General features: G+C 39.3%; 1 protein-coding gene across 1 annotated transcript in view; it reads right to left on the bottom strand.

The window, feature by feature from the left end:
- GRID1 (glutamate ionotropic receptor delta type subunit 1) overlaps window positions 1–23,165 on the bottom strand; it is a 598,797-nt gene that overhangs the window by 98,922 nt on the left and 476,710 nt on the right. Inside the window, exons 9-12 of the mRNA XM_054690113.1 lie at window positions 14,478–14,579; window positions 12,513–12,710; window positions 9,094–9,418; window positions 7,765–7,903 (exon numbers count right to left, since the gene is read on the bottom strand). Of these exons, the coding sequence (XP_054546088.1) occupies window positions 7,765–7,903; window positions 9,094–9,418; window positions 12,513–12,710; window positions 14,478–14,579 (764 nt within the window). The remainder of the gene's footprint in view (window positions 1–7,764; window positions 7,904–9,093; window positions 9,419–12,512; window positions 12,711–14,477; window positions 14,580–23,165) is intronic.

Genomic DNA, 23,165 nt, shown 5'->3' with positions numbered 1-23,165 from the left:
ACCAGCTTTCTATTTGGTTTTTTAAGGAAGGTATAAGTTCCAAAGACCAGGAAAATAACTACAAAAATTTAAAAGGGTAATTGCAATCATTATGAAATGGTTTTATATTAGCATTTAAACGACAGGTTGAAGATCATTTAGATAATAAATATGTCAATAAGAAAGGACAGATAGACAGATATCCATCATCTTCATTCCTCCAGACAACTACTGAAATGACCAGTTAATTTTTTTAACTATAGGGGATGATGTATCATGAACCTAAGGATGTATGCTATCCACTTCACAGGTATTTGGGGAAGATGGAAGCAAATTAGTGGGAGACAGCAGTAGGAGACTCAAATTTGTCTTGCTTTGAAAGTACGTGATCTCAGTGGATTTCCTTTTATATCTACATAGCCAAAATAGTTCAAAGTAGCAACAATGGAAGGCTCCCAGATTCCTCTGAGCTCTGCAGGATACAGTGTGCAGAAACCCCAGTTCACTGCCATTTGTCTCTGATGCAAAGAATAGCAAAGCCAGAAAAGAGGTTAAGAAAAATGAAACTATGTTTTTTATTACTCTTGTAGGGACTAGATCAATCATACTTCCAAAAATAGAAAATTTATCACCAGGGCAAAACTAGAAAGGGAAAGTTTTCCCTCAGACATAGGAATGGCAATGGAAATTTACATCACAGGCTCTACCCACACATACAAGCCAAGGTTAAGATAGGAGAGAATGTTTCTTCCTACATCCAGGTATACTATTGAGAAATCCTTTAACTATAGGGGATCGTGTATCATGAACCTATTGTAGTATGCTATCCCCTTCACAGGTATCTATCTGCTTATGTAATGGATTTTCCAGGTTCAAGAAAGAGCAAATGATATATTAAAAAGAGCATGGAGGCATAAAGAAAGGATTTACCATGAAATAAATGATGTATAAATGTATTTATATTTGTTATATTATATTATACTATAGACACTAAAAACATTCTGTTAGAAAAATATATGCCAGATGCCTTATTTGGTTCCCCTCTATTCCTGCTGTAAGTGAAACCATGCAATATTTTCCTTTTTCCTTCTGGCTTATTTCACTGAGCATAATTCCTTCTAGCTCCATCCACATTGCTGCAGATGGCATGAGTTTATCTTTTTGATTGCTGAATAATATTCCATTGTGTATACATGCCACATCTTCTTGATCCAGTCATCTATTTTTGGGCACTTGGGTTGTTTCCAGAGGGAACCAAATTAGACATCAGTATAAAAAATAATAATGGTACAAAACACAACAAAGCAAAAACAGACAATTATAAATCAGAGACATCCTGCAGGGGGGGAGGAGGGAGAGGGATCAAAGGGAAGGAGGGAGGAGCACAGGGGACTGAGGTGATGGTGCACAGGTTCATGGGTGAAGGAAACTCTATGGGGACTACACCTGAGTGGGTGGGGGGAAGCAAATATTGTTTAAAAATAAACAATGAGGGCCTCCCTGGTGGTGCATGGGGTTAAGATGCTGCCTATGGGGGCCTCCCCAGTGGCGCAGTGGCTGAGCGCTAGGTTGCAAAGCTGCCTGCAGCCTCTGCAGTGCCATTTTGATACCTGGCCGCCGGGCAAGGGCCCCACATGGCGTGCAGACCTCTCCTGCCGCCCGCTGCTCCCCTCAGCAGTGTACTTCGGTCCTTCTGCCTGCTCTGCTCCCTGCTCTGGCTCTGGTGAATTCTCTTACCCTCCCGCACTTCTGACTGTACCCAGTGCTTGTATAAATAAATAAATAAATAAATAAATAAATAAATAAATAAATAAATAAATAAATTTTTAAAAAAAAAAGATGCTGCCTACGAAGCTAAACGCAGCCACTATGGCCTGAGTTAGATCCCCAGCCAGGGAGAAACCCACATGGTGCAGCAGACCTCTCCTGACTCGCCTGCTGCTTCCCTAAGGAGTGTATTTCAGTAGATCTGCCTGATCTGCTCCCCACTCTGTCTCTGGTGAATCCTCTCACCCCCTGCATCTCTGGCCTATACCCCAGTTCTTGTATGCATAAATAAATCAATCTTAAGGCCTCCCCGGTGGCGCAGCGGTTGAGCGCTGGGTTGCAAAGCTGACAGCTTCCTCTGCACCGCCGGTTCAATCCCAGGCTGCTCCCCGGCCACCGGAGGAGGGTAGCACATGGCGCGCAGACCTCTCCTGCTGCCCGCTGCTCCCCTCAGCAGTGTACTTCGGTTTTTCTGCCTGCTCTGCTCCCTGCTCTGGCTCTGGTGAATTCTCTCACCCTCCTGCGCTTCTGACTGTACCCAGTGCATATATAAACAAAACAAACAAACAAACAAACAAATAAATAAATAAATAAATAACATGCCTCTATAAAAAAAAATCAATCAATCTTTAAATAAATGAACAATGATGTAAAAAACTAAAAAAAATAATTAAAAAAGAAAAATATATGCCAGAGAAGTAAAGTAAAACATTTAAATGTTTGTTTTACTCTCAGTATAATTCACAATAGTAAGGATTCATTATAACAAAAAACAAAAATGGCATCCATATACAGTGACTGAGACATGGAAGAGGTACAAACAGAGTGGGAAGAAGAAAGAACTAAGGGAACAACAAAAAAAAAAACATATACAAATAGAATGTATAGGCTCATTACCAAACATATGAAAACTGGACAAAATCTAGTCAAAAATATGCAAGATAAACTGAAGACTTCTCCAAGAATGAAAAGGAAAGCAATAATGAACCAAAAATGATCAGAGTACAATAGATATGAAGCACTCACAGTTAATGTTCCCGGAAACAAGACAAGGATAAATGGTGGGGGGGGATTAAAAGATAAAATTAAAAGATAACTACAAGTTTCTTTTTGCACATTATTTGGTCCCACAGAATTTGAATAAGCATGATTAATGGCATGTAAGTTGACTATTAAATATTGAAGGACATTTTTAAATTTAATGATATTTAAAAGGTTAACTACAAAGGAGAAAGAGCATAAAAAGAGCAAGTGGGTGGCGGGGAAGAAAAAGGAGAGGAGATAAAAGAAGATAAAGAAAAGGTGTCAGAAAGAGGGCACAGTGCAAGAGGGAAAGGTGGGAGCAAGCAGAGGAGGAAAGTGGCAGGAGAGGGAGGTGGAGATAGTGGAATGGGATTGTTGGGAGAGGGAGGAGAGGAGAGAGAGGAGGACACAGGAAGAGATGTGAAGAGAGAGCTGAAGAGAGAGTAGAAGAAAGGAAAGGGAAGTGGAGGGAAATTAGCAGGTGAATGGGGCATTTTCACGCTTCCTATAGCATTACATACATGAAGAGCAGTGGAGCAAGTGCACTATTTTAAGGAAAAACATTGTGACACAAGAATGTTAAGTCCAGGTAAGTTTTGATTCATGTGTAAACACAACAGAAAATGATTTTCAGATATTCTGGCTCACAAAATATACCACTCTTGCTAGATACATTGCTGAGAAAAAAAAAATCACCAAAATAAGAAATGAACAATGGCTAAATCATAGAATTAAGAGACATTCAAGAAGTTTTAAAACCATTGGAACATAGAATATAGTCCAAAAAATGACTGTGCATGTGGATGAGATAAGAATGTTAGGTACCAAATATATATTTTACAGAAACCAAAATATTCTTTTTGAGAAAAGAGAAGAACCACAGTAAACTGGGTCTAAAATATCAAGATTCTATCAATATAAAGGGTTTAGCAGGTGGAAGGGAAATGAAAAAAAGTGGTATGATCTCACAAAGGAAGAAATATGAAAATTTGTTTCATTCTTCATTCTGAAAGAGAATTGGGTGTGGGTATATTGAAGTCTAAACATAACTGCTGGAGGTTAAAAGAGAATGCTTAACTTTAGAAGGATTGAGGGTGAAGGAGAAAGTAGGACAGGGACCATAGTAATTACAATGATAATTACATGCTAAACATCATGAAAACTACTAAAAACGCATAAGTAGAAACGAAAGAAGGCCAAAAAGATTTATAATACCTTGTCAGTAGGTAAATATTCTACTTTACAAAATAGATTAATATAACTGAATCAGAAATCTAATACATATTAAGAGAAATACCCAAAGCATAATGATTCAAACATAACAAATATTTTTCAGAGAAATACACAAAAGTAACAATCAGAAAGAGATTGTCACCATTTGACAAAGTAGGCTATAAACTATTATGAAACACTAAATTGGAAAAAGATAACATATTAATGAAGATGAAATCTTAACAAAGTTGTGTTACAGATGCACACATGTACATAACAGCTCATCCATTACATAAGGCAAACTTCATATAAATAAAAGAGCAAAGATGGACTCAAGATACACAGAAAAGCAAATTTCCTATATATTTATTTTAATCATATATTAAAAGGAATGGAAATGAAAGCAATATTCAAAGGCATAAAAGAAATTAAAAATACAGCAATGGATGAAAAAAGAGGAATTAATAAAAGAAAAAGAAACTAGAAAAGTTACTTTTTATTTTTTATTTATTTAATTTTTTTTTTAGAAAAGTTACTTTTTAAAAAAATCACTAAGTGATTATAACAAGTGCTTCGTGTGCCATATGCCATAGCGTATGTTTAACATATCTTATGTCTTCTGGTCCTCCTAACACCTCTAGCAAGGTAAGTAATTATCATTCTCTATGAGACATGAGAGGATTAATTACATCTCAATTGACAGAACAGTTTGGACTCTGAGAGACAACTCTCAAGCTTGCACAAATAAGACTGTGGTCTAATCTGATAGGGAGAAACAAAAGAAAGTGTTGAGAGTAAATCAAATACCCAAGCCTGATGGGAGACATCAAGAAAAAGTTAAACACATGTATATGAATACAAAAGAAAAAAGGAAAGAAGGAAAAAAACACAATAACAATAAAGGAAGTTTTTTAAAGTATTCATGAATAAGTGTGCATTTTAATTCCACTCTAAATAATGAGTAGGAAAACCAGCAGAAGCTCAATGAGGAAACTGAGGACTTGAAAATACTATAGATCAATTGGGACTAACAGACATGTGTACAGAACACTTCTCCAAATATGAGCAATTTTCTCAAATGCACAAGGAATAGTGTCTAGGATTGACAATATATTAGTCTACAAAATGAATCTTAACATTTTCAAAATACTGAAATCATATAAAATATCTCTTTAGATCACAATAGAATTAAACTACAAATCCAGAACTAAAGGAAAAGAGGAAAACTCCAGCGTGGAAATTAACACACTCTTAAAAACCAGTAGATCAAAGAAGGCATCACAATAGGAAGCAGAAAATACAGAGATACAAACAAAATGAAAATAAAAGCACACCAGGGCTTCCCTGGCGGCACAGGGGTTAAGTCATAGTCCTATCAAGCTATTACCAGCCATTGGAACATGAGTTTGATCCCCAGCCAGGGAGCTAACACATATGGAGCAGCAGACCTCTCTTGTCTCACCCGCTGCTCCTCTCAGCAGTGTATTTCAGTCAATCTGCCTGTTCTGCTCCACACTCGGTCTCTGGTGAACCCTCTCACCTCCCACACCTCTGGCCAACACCCACTTCTTGTATGTATAAATAAATCAAAAAAAAAAAAAAAAAAAAAGCACAACATACCAAAATTTACAGGATTCAGGGAAAGCAATGCTAAGAGGAAAATTTATAGCTCTAAGTGTTTGACAAAAGAAGAAAGGTCTCAAATCTACAAGTTAACTTTATACCTCAGGGAACTAAGAAAAGAATAAACTAAATCCAAAACTAGCAGAAGAAAGGAAATAAACATTAGAGCATTAGAGCAGATACAAATAACATAGAAAATAAAAAAGTAGAAAAAATCAATAAAACCAGCATTAATTCTTCTAAAAGATCAACAAAATTGACAAAAATTGACTAAGACAAAAAGAAAGAAGACTGAAGTAACTAAGATAAAAAGGTGTTGAACATAACTATCATCAAGGAGAAACAAATTAAAACCACAATGAGGTTATCACTCTACCCCCGGCTAAATGTAAAATAAAAAATAGAGAATGCTGGCAAAGATGCAAAGAAACTAGATCATTTCTACACACTAGCACAAATGTAAAATGGTACAGTCTCTCTGAAAAGCACTTAGTAGTTTCTTATAAACCTCAAATTGCAATTACCACATAACCCAGCAATTGATCTCTTATGCATTTATCATGTATAAATGAAAACCAGATTCACTTAAAAACCTGTATACAAGTGTTCATAGCAACTTTTGTTCATAAACACTCCAAAGTGTAAACAGCCAGATTCATTCAACAGATGAATGGTCAAACAAACTGGTACATGGGATACTACCCAGCAACAGAAAGCAAGAATACTATGAATACAACCCGGAGAAACCTCCAGAGAACCATGCTGAATGAAAAAGCCAATCCCCAAAAGGTATAATTACACTTAAGTAACATGTAATATTTGAAATAACAACATTTTAGAAATGGGCAACATATTAGTGGCTGCCAAGGAATCAGTTTGGATTGTCAAGGAAGAAATGTGGAGGTGGGTGTGATTATAAAAGAACAACATAACTTTGTGAGGATAAAATGGTTTAGTATCTTTACTGTGATGATGTATATAAAAATCTACACATGATCAGATTATATAGAACCAAATGCACATGCACATGTACACACAGACAGAGAAATGAGCATAAGTGTAGGGAGAAATCTAAATAGACAAGTCGGTTGCATTCCTGTCAATACCTTGGTTGCAACATGATACTACAGTTCTGCAAGAAATTATTAGGGGAAACTGATTAAAGTATATCATTAGAGCCCTCTGCATTAGCTCTTCAATTTCACGTGAATTTATAACTATCTCAACAAAAATGTCAATTACAAAAAAAATAAAACCTAGATAATATCATACTGAATTTTGAATCTTACTGAAGGTGTTTGAACTCTTATGTGAGCAGGATGAGTATGGATGATTTGATCAGGTCCTGGTTCAAAACAATCAATATAGAATAAGGAATCAAAGGAGAAATTACTGAAGCCAGGGACCCAGAAAATGATGCTTAGGGACCAAGCGAGATGCTACTGAAGCCAATATTGCACCCTCATACCCAAGGAATGGTAGTCATTTAGAAACCAAATATCTAACAAACATTCACTTTGTTCAAGTTTTTTTGTAATTTACACCATATGTTGGAATTTAACGATAAAACAAAGGCATTGCCAAGTAATTTCACTACTTTGAATTAACTCTTTTATGCCATGTTTTTAACCTTTTTTGGTAAAATGGAGAAAGAGTTTCAGGGTTTGGTTTTAATAACTTTATGATTTTTGTGGAAATAAGTGAGATAAGTTTTCTAATCACTGATAATTGGCATGTTTTTAAAAATAATCTTAAGGTGTTTGAGGATTTTAAAAATCTATTAGACTTGTGACTTTCATTAGTTTTAATTATATGTTTAGATTATGATTAAATAAGTTTGTAGTCAATGTCTAAATGTCTAAGGAAATTTAATTTGTTAACTTTAACATTCTGATTTATTAGTCATATCAGCAGTATGTAAATGTTTGGAGAAATAATTTTAATGAATTTATACATCTATTTAATTGTGCATGAAATAAAATACAACAGGAGTGGAGCTCTTCATGCAGTAAGGATTCCAATTATCAAACTGCAGATCTGGGATCTAAGTTCATCTCCAAATCTGCAAAATGCCAGGCTGACCTGGACAGGTCTGCCTCCTCTCTCTACATCCTTTCAGAAATGAATGACCCCAGGTCTGGAAGCAAGAGCAGAGCTTACCGTATGGGGTTGTCCATCCTGGACACTGTGAGGAAGGCAGCAAGATTGGCTGTGTAGGAGGAGCACACGATGAGGGTGAAGAGCCACCAGCTGCCCATCACAATGCGCATGGCCATGGAGTTCACCGAGGATTCACCCCCTTTGGGAGGAAAGCAAAGTGGATTGGTCTAGACATGTCCCTCTCACTCCCATCCCCACCCCATGGAAAGGTACCTCTTTGAGGTCAGGCAAAGGGTCTTGCCAATGGTGGTACCCCAAGAAGCAGGGATTGGACTTCCCTCTGGGCATGAGAGGATGTGTCAACTCTGGAAAGAACAGTAAGACCACCACTCTTGGAAAAGGCTGGAAAACCACAAAATGTGGAAAATCCAAGGTTGGCCTTTTGTGATGCAAAGTTTGTTAACATGCCCAGTGTGTTGTTACATTGAATAATGAATACAAAATCTTCCAGAAAGAAAATTCTACTTCACAATGTTAAGAACTTCTATGGCAGAATGTGAGGTCCCATTTCAATTTCAAATTCACATTGAGTCATCTCAGGAATTTACCTCCTACCCAGAGGGTTCCCTAGCTTACTTTTAAATCTCAGAAATGAGATGTACCATATCCTTTTTATTAATATTCAGCTCTCACTTGATGACTTTTTTTCCCCAGGATTTTCAGAATTCATTGGATGTGACTTTCAGGCAGAATCTGCTTCTTTGAGGCCAATTATTTTTCCTTCGTCCCTTAGGTGGTAGCAGAAGAAAGCTTCTTACTGACTCCTCTTATATAACTTCACAAACAGGTGATACATATTTTGCCATGGGGCAAACAGGGCCAAGACCCACATTAAGAACTTTGCAATTTGTCATGGCAGGTCAAAGCCACTCAATCCTGTAATTCCCCGAGTGCTCTCCAGGCTTCTGAGAAATAGGAAAATTTGTGTTTCAAGAATGGCTGGAGTACTGCTTAGATGATTACAAAACAATTGTGAAATTTTTTTCCCCATTAAGATTTCCAATTTAAACAAGATTCAGTTCCATCTGACAGCCCCATGTGCATAACAATCAATCGAATGTAGGAGGGGAGAAAAGTGCAAAGCAGAACTCCAAAGTTAATTTTATCTAAAGTGGAGAATCAGGATTTGAAGTTGAGATCCTTGTTGTCATGTCATTTAATTTCTCTCTGATATTATTCAGGGAGATCTGGTGCAGCAAGGTATTAGTACTCCTAGCGATTAAAAGAAATTGCATTTAAAATGATGTAATAAAAGGCATCAAAGACTGCTAATGGGTAAGTTCTCCCAAGCCCCTGGGGATATTCCCGCATGAGGAAACAGGAGGGTACCTTGCTGTACAAAGGCTCCGTAGACGATCCAGATGGCGCTGTGCAAGGTGGCGGAAGCTGAGGGACGGGGCTGGGAGGCATTCTGTGCCCTCACAGCCTGGATCCGGTTCAACACAAATATTAGCACCCCAACCACAGGGATGGCTGCCGCAATGCAGGCCCACACCGCAAAATCAAATGGAGCAAAAAGAGAGAAGATGCTGATTTTCTCCTCGGGCTTCTTGATTAGAATCCCCACCGAATAGTCCATGTACCGCTTGCTGAAGTCCACGACACTCTCCCTCTCTGGGGTGATGGTGATAGCAGAGATGGCCAGGTCTGCTCTCTGAAAGGCAAAACCATCTCATCAGATGCAGTCCATGGCTGACTGCTGGCTTCCACCCAGGGTCAAGGTCTGCCCTCTGCCCTTTGAGTTGTCCTGTTGAAAGGAAGTGTATTTGAGAGTTGATAGCTTGTGACCTTTAATATTGTAAAGAAAATCCAAAACTACGTTTTCTATTATTACTTTGCTTCATGTTTATAAATTTCTCTCTCAAACACAAAAACTCTTGGACACCTCTTCTAGAAAAAGGGCCCATGAAACATCTTCATTCCTGTATGAATTAAGTTTTTCTTCACTTTCTTAAAGTTCCTCCCAGCAAACTAGTTATTTCCTTTTTCTTGCTGATATTTCCCTCCACTCACTGCAAGCCCTACCAAGAAGTCCCTTCAATCTTTTTATTGACTTAGCTCCATCTGTGCTATACTTTAAAGCCACAGGGACACTCCTTTTTTTCATCAAGCCTCTCCCAACTCCATTTACCTACACTGATATCTGTCTTTTAGAAAATGCTTTAGAAATTATATGGTGAGTTAGAAGCTACTTTGAATTTCATTACTGTATCAGCCTCTGGTTGTTTTACATGCAGGCTCTATGCCAGAAATTAAAATTCACCAAGAGAAAACTTTTGATCCTCTACCTCCCGCAACTCAGGACCTGTAGACAAATGGTTTGATCCTTCCTAGAGTGAAACTATTTTTGAAGGTACTTTCTGAGCAAGCTCTACCGTGACCTTAAAAGTACCTCTGAAAGTTTTGCTTTCCAAGATGGGCTTCGCTTTTATAATAGACAAAGACCCCTTTAAGATGGAGATTGGGATTTTTTATATCTCGTTGGCAGGTAAAAATGCATCCCTTCAAGCAAAGAGCCCCACAATATATAGTGATCCTTGTCATCATGATTCTTAGGCCTCCCAATCCATCCATGTATTCAAATTGGGGAAACTCACACAGGGACTTAATTCAGTTTCATATGTGATATGGAAGGGCAGTTATGCTGATATTCTAAACTGTGAAATCCAACATAGCTGGAGTAACAAGAAAAGAAATATCAGAGGTGACTATGCTGGAGGTCTTCTCTTACACTTACCACATTTGCATATCTGGCTCTTGCCTCTCTTCCAGAAACCTAAATCCAGGGATGTTTTTAAGGATTCTGCGAGTTTGCAGCATATTTACGGACTAAGAAAGCAAGCAGGGTAGATGTGCAATACAGGATGGAGAGAAACTAATTTATGAAGTTAGGTCCAAGGGAAGCACAAGGGAATCAACTCATGACACAGGCGGAGCAGTGACCAGCAACAGGAGAAAAACAGCCCTCCCTCTGAAACCAGGTGAGGCCCATGTCTACAGACACGAATTTTATAGAAAACTGAAGCAGAATTTCAAGCCCAGAAATCTCAATTTCTTTCCCTAATATAGATGCACAATCATTATTTTTAAATTGAAGATAAAAGATTATTAGCTTACTTGAGAAAGGTAAACTTTTAGAACACTTATGAAAGGTATCCAAGGGACCCAACAAAGAGCCAGCTCAGGAACTTGAATTGCCCTGACAGTCAGCTGAGGGTGGGAGCTACACATTGTTCAAACATCCATCTGGACATGTTTGAGAGTTTCTTCTCTAAAGCATGTAGCAACCTGGATGTCAGAGTCAGAGGGCAAGATAATAGAATAATTCAGGGTTTGCATGTAGCAAGAAATCAAAACCATGGAGGATCACAAGGTACGAAGGGCACAGGGGTTTGTCGGCTTCATCGTAGAGGGCACTGAGAGGCTACAGCATCAGAAAGACACAGAAACCTTAGAGAAGGAAGACCCCAAATGTGTATGCTAAGTAGAAAGGGTCAAACACAAAAGACCAAATACTGTATGACTCCATTTATATTAGATGTTCACAAGAGCAAATCTGCAGAGATAGAAAGTAGATTAATGGTGGCCTCAGGTTGGGGCAGGGAATGGGATTAACTGTAAATGAATAGAAGGGATTTCACTGGGATGATGGAAGTGGTCTAAAACTAGATTACAGTGACAGCTGAACAACGCAGGAAATCTAAAAAGCACTGAATTGTAGATCTGAAATGAGTGGATTTTAATACTGTATGAATATAAATTATGCTGCAACAAAGTGTGTTTTTAAGTTTAGGAGATATTAGGATATTAGAACTATTCCAGGCTTCATGGCTGCTTTTATGGGTTTATAAAGCAAAGGACCAGTGTTTTGGGAGCAAAAACCCATAACAGTAAGGATAACAGTTTGTAGTCCTGGGAGTGGAATAGACACAGCAACATAGAAGATGCTTCTGAGATGCATGGGTTCAGGTGCTGGAGTAAAGCATGAGCAAACATCACTTAGCCTGGAGGTGAGAAAGTCACTAAGCTTGGAGGTGAGATAATCAAAGCCCTGGAAGTCCAGAGTGGTCCATAGGGAAGTTGGAAACTGTCAAGGTTGCTGGCAACAGTAATACGGGAGGAGGGAGACTTGAGTCAAATGCCACCATAATCAATTTTTGTGAGGAAATAACCCAAACGTTGTAGGATAAGAGGAGCAAAGAGGGGAGAACAGCCCAAAGACAGTGATACAGGAACAAGGAGGGCCTCATGTTCATGAATCTCAATGAGTACATTGGTCCTACAGAGAGGAGGGAGAGTAATGATTTGAAGTTAGTATGAAGAGATGAGGAATGTCCTATCACCTACACATAGCAAAGAGGACACACACATCCTTATATATCTACACCCCACAGACCACGAAGCAGAGGAGAATAAGCATTCTCCATGCCCTCCATGAGAACTGCTTTCCTATTTCAGCTCCAGTGTGGGGGTGGGCTTCACAAAGGGTGTCTTATAGAACAGGCACAGTGAATAGGTTTCAAATGAATAAGAGCAGTGGGCACAGTAGGAAAACACAGGATGCCAGGAAATGCAAAAATAAAAGAGCAAAAATGAGTAGAGCAGAAAGGAGGGGCTTGGAGGAAGAGAGGACCTTAGAGTGTGAAGAGCTGGTCACGAAATAAAAAACCGAATAACAAGCCAACTTCAGGTATTACCCCAGGGACAGACTATGGTGCCTCTCCCCATAAAGCTGCTTTGGGACCTACCTTGCTGATGAGCTCCCCGATCATCCCGTTCCAGGAGGTGTTATGGAGCTGGTGACCATACCTGCCATCGGGGGCCTGGTAAATCTCATATTTGAATCCAAGAGCCTTGGCCAGTGCATCCAGGACATCTATGGAGAACCCTTTGTAGCGCTTGGGCTGTCCAAGGATGTTCTCAGCCACCATCACAAAAGGCTCTTCCTGAGGACAACAGCATGATTGTTCTTCAATTAAGTAACAAGTCCATTCACACACATCTTCCCAGGGTATTGTAGAAAATAAGATGAATAGTAACTTAGAACATTTGTGGACAGCACATGTGGACAGCACATTACCCAATTTACCCCTGGAATCTGAACCTCTCTGCCATTTTCCAAAGCAGTTCGCAGACAGTCTGAGCACAGGACACAAGATCACTGCAATGTGCATTTCAATGGAGGAGTGAGATTTCCTTGCTTTGTATTACATTATCCCAGGCTCTGACCATAATCCCATCTCCAAGTATAAGAGTTTATTTTCATTCCTTCATTTGTAACAATGAAGTGTCCCATCCTTAGGAAGTGTCCTAATTCTTTAGGACCCAAAAAAGAAGCACGGATATTTCTCACTCAGGATAATAAATGACAATAAAGCTTTGTGATATTAGATTAAGGGAAGACAGTGTTAACATCTTTCAGGTTGTAGTAGGGAGATGAATGAGCCCAAGTCACATCACAAGTCAAAGAATAAGGTGCCTCCCTGGTGGCGCAGAGGTTGAGCACAGGGCTGTGAAGCTGTCCACAGCCTCTGCAGCACGGGTTCGATTCCTGGCTGGACAGGGAGACTACCACATGGTGCAGCAGACCTCTCCTGTTGTGCCCGCTGCTCCACTCAGCAGTGCTTTCAGTCTGTCTGCCTATTCTGTTCCCCACTCTGTCTCTGGTGAATCCTCTCACCCTCCTGAACCTCTGGCCTGTACGCCAGCTATTGTATAAATAAAAAATAAATCTTTAAAAATTAATTAATTAATTAAGTGAGGGGGGGAAACAAGTCAAAGAATAAGATTACACCCCACAGTCCTTGAGCCCATGAGCACCTTCGCACACACTTTGTGCTGTTTCATGTGCTCCCACAGGGCACACATTCATCATGAAAGCCTCAGCCTTCCCCACCACAAGCCTGTGAAACTAAAGAAGGGGCCTTTTTTTGGCAAATAGCCCCAGAGAATATATGAATGTTCTTCATTTGTTTAATATCTGGTGGTGGGCGGGAGACATGAGGATAATGCTTATCCGTAGAATCATACAGGGAATGCAGGAACACTGCTACCACTAGACTTCTAGAGCTAAGACGTGGTTCCTTCTGGGACAGAGGGAAACATTGGGACCATGTCTGAAATGCTAAAGAGAGAGAGATCTAAACTGTCTCCTACAGTTCTAAAAAGGTGAAGAAAGAAATTGAAAGGAAGATGAATCTAAGGCCTCTGAAGGATGTCAAGTCTATGATTCCAGGACAAATGTGCAGAAAAATTACAACAAATCATCTTCACTAGACACTCTCTGCCATTTGGGCCCATCAGTGTTGTTGGGTATTGGAAAAAAATGTCCCCTTTGTGGCATCCACTTGGGATCTCTGGCTACCTGCAAAGCTCTATTAAGGATCACCAGTAGATCAAATACAATTTCCATCTAAGAACAAATAGAGCACCTCTGCTGTTCTCAAGCTCAGCATTAATTATTAATCTATTAATAGAACAATGGTCCACCCTTAGAGCACCTCAATGGCCACCAATGGAAGGCCTCAGAGGCCCTGGGGAAGAATCTCCAATCTCACTCTCTTCATTATTCACAGGATTATTTGAGTGAAGGTCTTAGAAAAACTCAAGCCACCACTCAAGATCCTCTTCTGTCTGAAGTTCAGCCTGAAACCAGACAAGCCTCTGACTCAAAAGCCTTCGTGCAAACCTCCCCAATATGCCCGTGACCCTACCAAGACAGTCACCACTTTGAGAGTCAATCCTTGCAGGCGGCTGCCCATTGGCCTCTCTTGCAGGCTGCCATTCAGGCCTTTCTCTGAGTCCCACGTTGCCAGCTGTGAAGGAAAAAGAGACTGTGAGGACGGAATGGGCATCTATGCACACTGTTGGAATTTACCACCTAACTGGGAGGCTCAAACAGGCTGGTATGTGGACAGCAGTTGCGACCCAGAGTCAAGTTAACACCTGGGAGAGAAGAAAGGTGGAACAGAGTTCCACTTTTTCCATCAGCTTATCTGGATCTTGAGAACTTGCCATGTCCTTAAAGCCAACTGATACTAATTAAAACCAATTGATAAAAACTTGACTCGAGGATAAATGTTTTTGTTCAGTTATATTCTGTCCACACACTGAGACTCTGAGAAATTAAAAGTATACACTTTCTTTAATTACTTTTTTGATTTCTCCAGACCAGAGAGCCCTATTGCAGCCACCAGGGCAGGATGAGTCCCAGAAGTGAAATAAGTGACAAAGAACAAAGACCAGGTACAGCTTGGTGTGCCCTGTGAACAGGGTGAGGGCTCACTGCCTATCTTCACTATAGTACAAACTTCATAATTTTTCCTAATACGCAGGGAGAGACCAAGAATATATAAACCTGGAACTGCCATATCCCCTTCGGTGTACAGGGCCTATCCCATCACCCAGTGATCTCTCATAGGCCTCCTAAGGTGGTCAAAGAGACACTATCGTGGCTCAGGAACAACAGGGGACACTTGGGACTTCCCTCTCTGCAACCCCACAGGATCTGGGCAACAATGCTGAAATATTCCTCTAATCAGTGATTCTCAACCATCAATTGGTGAGATGCAAAAAAAAGTACAGCTGCCAACCCCTATCTCAAGCCCATTTAGTCAGGAGCTCAGTGCTTGGGCATGAAAAGTGTTAATGTTTCCCCCAGCGATCCTGGTGGAGTATCACTGCTATTCTAGGTCACTGGCCCTCTATCTTGGCTGCAGATTAGAATCTCTTAAGAGGACTTTTAAAACACACTGAAAGCTGGACCCCAACCCCGGAGATTTCTGATTTAATAAGTTTGTGATAAGCTGGATATGGATATTTTAGTTCCCCAAGTAATTCTAATGCATAGTCAGGATTGTAAATCACTATTACAGATTAATGCAGTGATCCTCAAAATGTGATATGCACTCAAATCACCCAGGGATTTTATATTCACATTCTGATTCTGGGGCCTGAGATTATTCCTGTTTGACTGGTGCCCAGGTATGACTGCTGTTGCTTAACTGCGGATCACTACTTAAGTAGCAAGGGATTAAAGAATCAGACTTGCACATGCAGTATCTACTCTTCATCAGGGAAAACCCACAAGACCGCTATCTAAGCTGCACAGAAAAACTATCCCTCTGTGGAAAAGTGCCACCAGGTTCCCTATAGAACTCACCAATAACACCTCTTAAAGATACATCTTGACATCTGTGACTGGGGCTCTACACTAAGTATTGTCTTATGAGGCTGCCTCCCAGCATTTGTGGCACGATTCTACCTAGAAGGCTCTACAACTCTGATGTGTGGTCCTAGAGCCAACTTAAAAGGAATGTGAAAACTCCTGTCACTTTGGACATAATACCAAGGCCTACTCCATCCTAACCAGTGGGATCTCTGGCAGTGATGAATCATTTAGTTAAGAGCAGAACCATGTACTCTCAGGGGCTCACCACCACTACCACTTATTAATTTGAGGGTCATTTTAGTGAAAAGCAAAGTTAAGATCTACCCAAAATCTTGTTCAAGGACATAAAGATTCTACATTCTGGTAACTGATAACAGTAAAAAGAAAGTTCATGGATATTTCTTCATTGGGCTTCAGGAAACAGCACTAGAATACAGAATTAATTTGTGCAACTGAATAAAAATACTGGGTAGCATTTTTCTGGGAAAGGAAGATAAAAGGACTTAAGGGGCTAATGCACCACATATTTTGAACCCTTGGTATGGATTCTGTTGCCCGGGCTTGAATATGTTCCTAGAATGGGGGTCTTGGCCTTGATAGATTTTTAGCAGTCTTTCTATTGGGATTGCAATCAGTCATGTTCTAGAGGTTTAGCTCAGCTCCAAGAACAACTCTGCCTCTTACTGCTGTTCCACATCACCCTCTGCTTCTAACCCACTGCTTAGTTCAAGCAGCAGGACCTCTGGCCCAGAGTATTGCAAGAGCCTCCCTACCCATCTCACTGGCCCCCAACCTGTCCTTTACTCCTCCTCCAGTGTGCTGATATGCACCTTTACAATAATAAACTCAAACATGAACTATATTAATTAAAATTTCCTAACAACTTTCCATTTCCTACAGAACAAATCCTCACATTTTTCAGCTTGGTCTAAAAAAAGCCCTCCTAGTCCAACCTAGCCCCAACTCTCAGCTTTGCTTCAGTTCACACAGCAGCAGTGCATTTCAGCTGCACTGCATCCCTCAGCTTCCTCACGCATATCATGTTCCCTCCTGACTCATTACATCCAGATCCTTCTAACTAAAAAGTCCTTTCTCTTCTACCAGGTCTGGTAAACGCACTCATTTTAAAAAACAAGCTTGCATTGTAGAATAATTTTAGATTTACAGAAAAGTCGTAGAGACTGTACAGGGACTGTCCACATACATCCAGTTTCCCCTGTTAAGATGTTATGTTATATGATACAGTCCTCACAAATTATCTCAGTGACATCCATCCTGGTCTTAAGTCAGTAATCCAGATGTCTATCCAGCTGTCTCTTCTTGTCCCCTGGGATCAAAATTCCATCTTCATAAATTGTCCCATCTCAAACCCTCAGACTAAGTCTTATCTTCCTTACTCCACACATCAGGGTTTCCAACCTTGCCTTGCATGCCATGTTTTCTTCTCAAAGATCAAGTTACTGTAACTGGTATAGATTTAGGGGAGGTATAAAATTAGTATATAGTTGAGTCAGGGGACCCATGTTCTAGCTTCACATCTGCCACTTATTTGAGTGACCTCCCACAGCTCATTCTACAGCAAAGTTCTTGAAACACAGAAAACGGTCAACAAATATTTGTTTAATATATGTTTACTTCACTGAAATTCCATTTTCTTATCTATAAAGTAGAGTGAAAATACATTCCCTGTCCACCATGTCAAGGGGTTGTTCAAAGGAGAAAAATAGTTTTGAAATAATATAAGATAGCAATTAATAATCACAGAGTAAAGGATCAAGAAAGAAAACTGTGCACAATACAACCTTAATTTTTAAGGCAGTGGCAAAGTTGGGAGAAGAAATGTCAAAATGTAGTCCCTGGATATAACTAGTTGGTGGAATTAGGAATAATCACTATTATTCTTTATGTTCTTCTATATTTTTAATAGATCTTTCACTAATTTCATGGAAAGGAAATAAGCTTTTTATCAAAATAACTGGCACAGGTGATTGATCCTGCCACATGCAATTGCATGATTGAGGACTGACTAGAGAGGAGCAATCAGAATCAAATTATCCAGATATCTGTTAAGGCTGAGAGTCAGAGCACAATAAATCATCCTTAGGTTACAAGGAACTAAGGCCAAGGGATGCCCATCTTCTACAAGAAGCACACTATTAGTTTGTCCAGCATCCACATTCTAAAATCTACATTCATGATGGTGTAGGCCCCATGAGCCTGCTGGGTTTGGAGACCAGGAAGTAGCCACTGCTAAGGCTCAGTTCCCTGAAGACAGGTGTTTTCTCTTAAAGAAAGAGGTGTCACTTATGTGTGGAATATAGAGAAAGCAAATAAAGGGTGAGAAAAAGCCAAACTAAGAATGCTAAAAAGTTGACCATGGAACTGAGGCTACCAGAGAGGGAGGGGCAAGAGCAAGGTCAGTTGGGGGCTCAGTGGACTATGGCAGAGGACTGTGGGCATGTTGGTCATTGGAGCCTTGTGGAAAAAACCCCCAAGGTGGGAAAGCCTATACAATGATATAAACCTATGTTACCTCCATAAAAAAAAAAAAAAAAACACAAGGGAAAGAGAGAAATCACCACATCACATTAGTTAACAAACAATCCTAATGCAAGGCTACTTAAATCAAAGTAAAACTTCATGAGAGGAAAACAAAAATCCTCTAAGTCTATTATTCCTCCCTTTGTCTGTGAAAGCGCTTAAGACTTAGAGGTTTTTATTTTTTTGTTTGTTTGTTTTTTAATATAGACTTCTCTTTTTCTGGCCTTCAGGTATGCTGTACTCAGAGAAAGAAAGAAAAAAATACTTCAAAGTGAAACCAAAATTCTGCCTTCAAACACATCAAAGCGCAACCGTGTTCCAGGATCCTGAATGCTTCGAGTTGGGCAGGAAAGTTGATTATTCCCTCCCATCAGCCTGGAGCCCAGCACCCCAGGCTGCATGTACCCTCCTGTTTCCACAAAGCCCTGTGTTCTTACACAAATCTTAAGATTTGAGCAGTGAACCTTCGTAATGTCTGAGGGAGGCCATCCCTCTGAGCATTCAAGGTCTGAGACCAGCACAGAGAAAAGAACAGACCAAATGAAAGATTCCAGTGGAATTTTTAAAAATAAAATGAAATCTTTAAATTGATGCCCAAACTTGCAACCAAGCAAGAGTAGGAGAGACCACATCCTGTCTCCCTCCTAAGGGTGCCCAGTGCTCCTGTTCAGATGCTAAGGAAAAAGTTTCAGTCAATAAAAGTCAAATGAGGCTGGGAGCCTTGATAAATGGGAAGCCAGAAAAACCTTTCACCCAAAGGAGTCCTGACACTTAGTCATACAGTTGCAGACCATTTCATTTGCACATAAGTGCGTCTGCTTTGACTTCCCCTTGTATTTTGCAGAAAGAATTCTGTTTATGAGATCAATGAATTTATGGCCACAGACACCCACTTTTGACAGCTGACCTGTCAAGATCAGTGCCTGAAAAACTAATTTCCAGCACTGTTAAACAGAATGAGGACTGTCCTATTTGATAAGACAGCTACGGTTTTCTTTTCATTCATTGCTGCGATGTGCTCTACCCAGACCAGCGACATGGATGGAGCCGGAGGTTACATCACAATCATCACTTGAAAGGAGATATATGGCTTCAAAATCTGATATGACAAACTACTGTTCAAGAGATCAGCCAGTTGGAGAATAAATTTCATAAACAACTGATCTCAGGAAAATATATTTCCTGAGTCAATTGGGATGTTCACCAGGTTAGCGTTTTGAGTTGTGAGATGTGAGGATTTGGACTTTGTGACCTGTCCTTAATAAACACAAGACTATTCACCTTAAATACAACAGGTCTCCTTTGGAAGATTGGGCTTTGTGGTCCGTAATCTAACAGTTACAGAGGTGTCTTAAGGTGCCTTCGTTTTTTGAGGGGAGAGAAAAGGAGAGGGCTGACAATCCCACTGTTTTATAGCCCAGAGGCAGAATAGGAAGTTTTATAGTGAGAACCATGTCAATTTCTAGAAAGGGAGAAAAAGAAGAAAGGAGCAAGGAAGGGAAAGAAGGGAGGGAGGGAGTCACATTTATGTGACTTCTGAAAAGAAGTCCTGAAATGGATCAATGATTGCTTGTCACCAAGAATGGGAAGAGGGTATCAAGTGCAAAGGGGAAGTAAGGCTACTTGGGGTAATAAAAAGGTTTTGATTTTGAGCGTTGTGATGATTATACTACCATATACACTTGTCCAAGGTAACTGAACACTACAAAAGAAAATGGGTGAATTCATTACAGACACACTTGCATCCAAATAAACTTGACTTGTTTTATGCACAGAGATAGCTATAGATGATAGATGATAGATAAAGTTATAGATAGATAGATAGATAGATAGATAGATAGATAGATAGATAGATAGATAGATAGATAGATACATAGATACATAGATACATAGATACATAGATACATAGATACATAGATACATAGATACAGACAGATATCAGTAGAATGAACCTGGAAATGGAGAGTAAGATGAAAACCACCTGATACCAGTGTTAGTACATTCATGGCAGCATGCTTGAAATAGTTAAATGGGTGTCAAGTGGTCAAGAAATTATCTATCAGTCTGAATGAATTGAGTACATATTCACAAAGATTTAGGAAGCATAAGTACAGTTTTACCTTCAAATAGGTCTTCAGCATGTGTAGGAAAAATAGATTAATAACATTATATATATGATCCAACTACTTTAAACGCTTATTTCTTTTTGTGCAATGGTGCATGCACATGCTGAAGACAAAAAGGTAGTTCTAAGTGGCTATTTCTGGCATTAGGTAGAGCAATGGGATTACAGGAAATGTTCATCTCTTGCACTGTACAATCCTGTAATGTTTGAATTGTTTTACAGAGGAAGCATCGCTTTTACAATAAGAAGAAAAACAATAAAGTGATTTTCATTTTGAAACTGCACTGCAATATAGCTTATGACTGTAATGTTGATTTTGTATCTCTCTTTAATTGTTTTAGGTGTATTGGTTTTGTCTCTCTTAATATACTGCAAGATCTAGCAAAGGCAGTGTCTGCAGTGAGACAAGACAGGATGGAATTCCGTTTCTCCCACTCGTGTGCTATTTCTTCCACTCTGGTTGCATGAATCGCTCGTATTTTTTCCTCTGGGTTCAAACATTCACATCTAGTATTAGTTATTAACACACTTTAGTTATTGTTATTAACAATACTTTCTTTTCTTTTAGGTCTCTACTATACTCTGGCCCGTATTAGCAGCTACTTTGAATTGACTAGAATTAATGGCCCTATACACTCTACAGACTTACATTAGTCAGAATCAACAAAACACCTTCTGAAAGACAGTGTTGAGTCCATGTGTTGAAGTCAGCAAGTGTCTTTCATCACACACTTGCTTAACTGTGGGTCATGTCCTCTCCCTAGAATTCCTCTTCCTTTGTGCTCTCTGACTCCTAGACCTCCTTTGAAGATCATTTTAGTGATGCTTCCTTACATTAAGATTAGGTAATTCAGTTTTGGCAATCCCATAGCCCTGATCTGCAGAAATGCTTTTCACCATATATTCAGATCCCAAGTCTATCTATTCACAAATATACTATGCATATTTTAAGGCAGGGACTATCTTGTCTTCATTTTGATTCACTCAATAAAATTTTATTAGAAAAATTAATCATCCCCTGGGCACTTCCTTAATAACTAAACTGGAATTTCATGCTATTCTCAATCTCTAGCTCCCAAGTTATGCCCAATATCTGAAACTTTGTAAAAAGCTTTTTCATTAAGCACTGGTTTAATAATGGTTGAAAACTTCTGGGCTGGATTTTTCTTTTTTGCATGATTTTGCTTTTACAAACTTACTTCAAGACATCTAGTTATGCAAAAGTGTTAGCAAAATGAATGATTTAATAGGAATGTTTAAGTCTTTACTCCTAGACCCTTGTTGAAGAGTGCAATCTATGGACCAGACCACTATTACCAGGAGATTATTTAAATCAAAGATGCTTGGCTCCATGCCCAGTCATGCACAGGCACAGTATAGTTTGAGAAGCAAGTCTCTAAGTCACAGCCACCACCATTTCTGGCCTAGAATCTTTGAGAAGCTTCACCCATGTCTCAATTCCTCCTATCCACCTCCTATCTAATACCTACCCAGTAGCTTATCTTCTTTTTTTTTCCTTTTTTAATGTTTATTGTTTTATTCTACTCTCCTTAAAATTCTCAAGTGGTTTCATGTTTAGGTTAAAAAGCACATATCCTTTTCAAAGTCTATAATATTCTCCAAGACCTCACCCCAAGCCACTACACCCTAACAGCAATGGCCACCTTGTAATTATTCTCATAAGCCAAGGTCTTTCTTAGGAACTTTGTGTACACTCTTCACTTGCCTGATAGTTCTGCTACCCTTCATGTCAGTGAAAGTACCAGATGGCACTTTCTCTTCTAGCAGTTATTATCTGATCAATTACCTTCTTTTTTTTAATAATAAATTTTATTTTTATATTCCCCATACAATTGCAGCCCCCCCATTCTGACCCCAATCCCTCCCCTCCTGCCCCCGCCCCCCTAAAAGTGTCTCTGGTTCATAGTTTTTTGTTGATTTTGATTTTCACTTTCTTATAGTTATTCATTTTCCTGGTCCCTTATTTAAGTTCTAGATTCCTGCTGTGAGTGAGACCTCAATTACCTTCTTGATAAAGCCTTCCCAGATCACACTTCCTAAATACATATAGTATTCCCAGTATAGAACTTTGTTATTTTCTCTATTGCTCTCATGTTGCAATAACTAAAACCACCTTCCATGATAGAGATGTTGTCTGTTTGTTTCACCATCAAATAGTCAATATCAGATACAATTCTGACATATAGTATACCCTTAAAAAGTAATAAACAATTTAATATATTAGTCCAGTGGTCAGAGAACTTTTCCATCAATGGCCAGATGGTAAATAGTTTAAGTTTCTTGCCCATATGGTCTCTGTAGTCAACTATTCAATGAGTATGGCTGGGTTCCAATAAGCTTTGCTTACAAAATTAGTGGAAGAGTGAATTTGGCCCAAGGCCACAGTTTGCTGATCACTAATAGTCGATACCTTATTTCTATTGTTCCTTCTGTCTAGAACATTCTACCCTCCAATTGAACTTTTCAAAACACTACCCTTCTTTCAAGGTTTAATTTATAATTTAAAAAAATGTTTTCATTGTCATGTTTTCAAGAAACCCCCTT

The sequence above is a fragment of the Talpa occidentalis genome, unplaced genomic scaffold (assembly GCF_014898055.3).
Source record: "Talpa occidentalis isolate TD23 unplaced genomic scaffold, MPIMG_talOcc4v2.1 talOcc4.8, whole genome shotgun sequence".
NCBI lineage: Eukaryota > Metazoa > Chordata > Mammalia > Eulipotyphla > Talpidae > Talpa > Talpa occidentalis.
The sequence above is the reverse complement of the archived record's forward strand: the minus strand, read 5'-3'. Positions and strand labels throughout refer to the sequence as shown.